Source organism: Panicum virgatum, chromosome 1K, assembly GCF_016808335.1.
Source record: "Panicum virgatum strain AP13 chromosome 1K, P.virgatum_v5, whole genome shotgun sequence".
Classification (NCBI taxonomy): Eukaryota; Viridiplantae; Streptophyta; class Magnoliopsida; order Poales; family Poaceae; genus Panicum; species Panicum virgatum.
The window spans coordinates 37447384-37452294 of NC_053136.1; the positions used below are offsets into that span (position 1 = coordinate 37447384).

The 4911-nt window shown below is 44.7% G+C and overlaps 1 protein-coding gene across 1 annotated transcript; it reads right to left on the minus strand.

The window, feature by feature from the left end:
• Nucleotides 1–4398: 4398 nt before the first annotated feature.
• LOC120654957 (SKP1-like protein 1A) lies at nt 4399–4911 on the minus strand. Its single transcript, XM_039932644.1, has one exon. The coding sequence runs from the start codon at nt 4909–4911 to the stop codon at nt 4399–4401; it is 513 nt and encodes a 170-aa protein (XP_039788578.1).

Genomic DNA, 4911 nt, shown 5'->3' on the forward strand with positions numbered 1-4911 from the left:
CTCATCCAGGGTGTTCCGGATTCTTTAATGCCCTTGTCAGCTCATCATTCTCCCTTGAGGATGGAATGTTCCTTGTTGAGTCTCATCTATTGCAGCGACTAGATCGCGGGACACTTCTTGCATATGCTCGGGCACGACCAAACTTCATCCAACTGTTTTAGTGTCACGCCATTAGCAAATAACCAACACTTGGATCTATCCGGCCAATCCCAAGTCGTCGGCCTGATGCCTCTATCCATAATACTGCTCCATCTTCTGCCATTTTTTAACTGACTTCTTGAACCCGGCAGCCCCAAGGTGGTGGCTGTACTTCTTATTTGCTGTATTCACCTTGGCTTGTTCGGATTTTTTTGGGACTTCCTCTAATAGTTTGTATTGTTTGAACTCCTCCCAGTATGGTTTAACCTGAGAAAGATCATCCCAGTTCGGCTCCTTATCCTTCTTGATGTAATTGGTGTACAACTTCTTCTTGAAAGTTACAAAGGCAAGGGCCATAGTCGAGTTCCCAGATCTCTTCAATGTAACCAAAATATGAGTTCGTTTGGCCACTAGAGTCGGTGGCATCTATACGGACACCACTATTTTGATTGGTGCTCTTGTTATCTTGGGCTCTTGTATAAAATGTGTAACCATTAATTTCATATCCTTGGTACATCGGGATTGAATTTGCCGGACCCCTGGCCAGCCAAGCTAGCTGCTCATGAATTTGATCGTTGGCCATAACTTCCTTCTGCAACCAGGTGGCGAATGTATCGTTATGATGTTTTGTAATCCATGTCTCAGACTTCAAAGGGTATATGCTTCGCACAATTTGCATGTGCTCCTCCATGTATGGAGCCACCAAGGCTGATTGTTGCAGAACTGTGAGATGTGCTTTGCTCAACGTGGCATGATCTATGGCATTTACTGATTTTCTTCTAAGTGTGCCCTTTCCAATCAGCCGCCCCTCATGATGTGATACTGGAATCCCAATTGGGCAGAGTTCTTCCACTAGTCAACACAAAATTCAATGACCTCCTCTGTGACGTAACCCTTCGCAATGCTTCCTTTTAGACGAGCCCGATTACGAACGTATTTCTTTAGGACTGCAAAGTATCGTTCAAAAGGGAACATATTATGAAGGAAAACAGGACCGAGAATACCAATCTCTTTGACCAGGTGAAACTAGAAGATTCGTCATAATATTGAAGAATGATGGAGGAAATATCATTTCAAGATTGACTAAACTTTGGACAACATCCTCTTGTAGCCTGCTTAAACTCGATGGATCGATTGCCTTCTGAGAAATTGTGTTGAGAAATGCGCATAGTTTTATGATTGTTGCTCGAACATTAGCCGGTAGAATACCTCTAAGTGCAACTGGAATCAATTGTGTCATCAACACGTGACAGTCATGGGACTTTACGTGTGCAAATTTCTTCTCTTTCAAGTTCAGTAGCCTTTTTATATTCGAAGAGTAGCCTGATGGGACCTTGATATGTTCAAACAGTTGAACATACTTTGCTTCTCTTCCTTACTAAGAGTGTAGCACGCAGGACCTAGATAATGACGTCCTTTATCCCCTTTTTTCTGGATGTAGGGCGGCCCGTTGTTTCATACGTTGAAGATCTTGCCGCGCTTCCAATGTATCCTTTGGCTTACCGTAGACACCAAGGAAGCCTAGAAGGTTCACACAAAGATTTTTTGTTAGGTGCATCACATCAATTGCGTGGCGGACGTCTAAGACTTCCCAATAAGGTAACTCCCAAAAAATACTCTTCTTCTTCCACATAGGTGCACGTCCGTCATCACTCTACACTGATCTGCTGTTGGGGTCCTTTTCTGAATACTACTTTTATATCTTTGACCATTTCAAACACCATTTTCCCACAATGGTGCCTAGGCTTGGTACGATGATCTGTCTTTCCATCGTAGTGAGCTTGCCTCCTCCTTAATGGGTGCTTGATCGGAAGAAATCGATGATGACCCATATATACGATCTTCCTACAGTGCTTGAGGTACATGCTGTCGGTTTCTTCTAAACAATGGGTGCATGCCCTATAACCCTTATTGGATTGTCCGGAGAGGTTACTTAGTGCTGGCCAATCGTTGGTGGTTACGAAAAGTAATGCACGCAGAATAAAATGATCCTCTGCGTGCGCATCCCACATACGAACACCCTCATCTTCCACAACAATAGAAGATCCTCAATCAGTGGTTTCAGATACACATCTATATCGTTACCGGGTTGCTTCGGGCCGGGGATAAGCACCGGCATCATAATGAATTTCCGCTTCATACACAACAAGGGAGGAAGGTTGTATATACAGAGTGTCACAGGCCAGGTACTATGGCCACTGCTCTGCTCACCGAAAGGATTCATGTCATCCGTACTTAAGCCGAAACCTTATATTCCTCGCATCATTTGCAAATGTTGGTAATGTTCTGTCCACTTTCTCCACTGTGACCCATCAGTGGGGTGTCTCAACATATTGTCTTGCTTACGTTCTTCTTTGTGCCATCGTATTAATTTAGCATTTGTTTTGTTCATGAACAAACGTTTCAAACGTGGTATTAGAGAAAATACCACATCACCTTGGCAGGCACCCACTTCTTGACACGCATCCCTCAACATCGCCTGGATCATCTAGAGGGATCTTATACCGGCATGCGTTGCATACAGGGCATGAATCTAAATTTTTATACTCACCTCGATATAGGATGCAGTCATTAGGACAAGCATGTATCTTTTGTGCCTCTAATCCTAAAGGACAAACAACTTTTTTTGCCTCGTATGTTGTCTCTGGCAAGGTGTTACCCTCAGGGAGTAAGTTTTTTATAAGTTTCAGCAACTCCTCGAATCCCTTGTCAGACAAACCATTTGATGCCTTCCATTGCAATAATTCCAATGTGGTACCCAACTTCTTTTGGTCTTGTTTGCAATCAGGGTACAACAATGTTCTGTAGTCCTCCAACATACGCTTTAGATCTCTCGATTCCTTTTCTGTTTCGCAACCTTCCTCAACTTCGCTGCAAAGTCAGGAATCATGTCCTCTTCTTCTACATTATTATCCAGCACAATTCATCTTTCGCCATGCTTGGTCCAAACATAGTAGTTCGGTATGAAACCACTATTGAACAAGTGACTATGGATGGTTCTTGATGATGAGTAATCCTTCTCATTCTTACAAAAATTGCATGGACAACGAACGAAACCGCCATACTTGTGTTTTTCGGCCCCTTATATAAATTCATGCACGCCATCCATGAACTCCTTTGAACGCCGGTTGGCCATGTACATCCATTGCGACTCATCTGGGTCCACAATACATTTATATACATTATTGTACTGTACAAATAGTTCATTCATACTACCAATTTATAACAATATATTTATATAATTGATAATGCATATAACTATAATAAATAGATACTATTCACTTATCAAATAAATTGAAAAAACATATAAATACAATAATTTGATAGTATTCAAATATCAAATAAATTGATAACGTATATAACTACAATAAGATGCTACAAATAAAAATAATTATCACATATATAAACTAAATCAAGTAATAGTTGTTTCTAAAAATTAATTGCTAAGTTATAAAGAAAAATAACTAACCTTTTTTTCAAAAAAAAAGCAAAAATTCGCCTCCCCTCACCCCACTCAGCTGCCATGAACAGTGAGTTCACGGCAGCTTGAGATGGGGAGGGGCTGGGGTATTTATAGGCTCGGGCCAAAGGCACCGGTTGATTTCAATGACCCGGTGCTAAAATTAATTCAATAGCACCGGGTCAAGGCACCAACCGGTGCCTTAGGCCCGAGCTCCTGGCAGCTGCCCCGTTACATTACCATAGAAACCGGTTATTCCTATAAACCGGTGCCTTTAGCGCAGTCTTCATTTGTTACCGGGTGGTGGTTTAGACCGGTTCCTATGGTGACTCATTGGAACCGGTTGGAACCACCACCCGGTGCCAATTGCCCTCCACAAGATCGGTCGATGGCCAAAAGTAACAGCTGCTGTTGCAGCCGGGTACCGGCTGCAACAGCAGCTGGTACCTTTGGCCAGGACCGATGGCCTGTTTTCTAGTAGTGTCCCTTTCCCCATCCAATGTGAACTCCCCCTCCCACGAAACAAGAGAATTTTAGTCTCCTATCTCTAAACTCCCATTCCCTTGCTCCAATTCAAACGAGCTGGGATTGTTCGGTCTGAAAAGGGAAAAGTTCCATTCAGCAGAAGAGTTGTGCCCAATGCAAAAGTACTTCCAATTCTTCGAGGTCGTTCTTGAATTCTTCTATCTATCACTATTACTAAGGAAGAAACACGCACAAAACTGGGACACTAGCTGGCCGGCATCTGATCGGAAACACGCAAGCAATGGCAACATGTAATAACCGAATTGAAGCTTTGGTTAACTATAGTCCATGGTTTCATCGAACGCCCACGAGTTCTCCCTGCGGACATCCTCCTCCTCCTTGGTGTAGTCGTTGACGATGTGGAACTTCTCGCGGATCTCGTCGGCCGTCCTCCCTCTCATCTGCTCCGCCACCGCCTTGCACGTCAGGTCCAGCAGCTTGACGATGTTGAGGAAGTTGGCCGCCTCCAAGAGGTCGAAGAGGCTGTCGTTGTCAACGCTGACGAGGTCCTCGTCGAAGCGGGCGAGGGGGTCGTCGTCGCTGGGGTTGAAAGAGGAGGAGGGGTAGGAGTCGTCGGCGTCGAAGTGCCTCACGACGTACTCGAGGACGCGGGAGAGCGTGGCGGCGGAGACGTTCGGGAGCTCGACGACGCCGTCGTGGTCAGTACGCCCCTCGTCGATCATGCCCGTGATCGTGACCGAGAAGGCGCCGATGGCCTTCTCCTGAACGTCGAAGACCTCGCCGTCCTTGCTGCGGAGGCGAACTTTCTTCTCATCGGCGGACGCCAT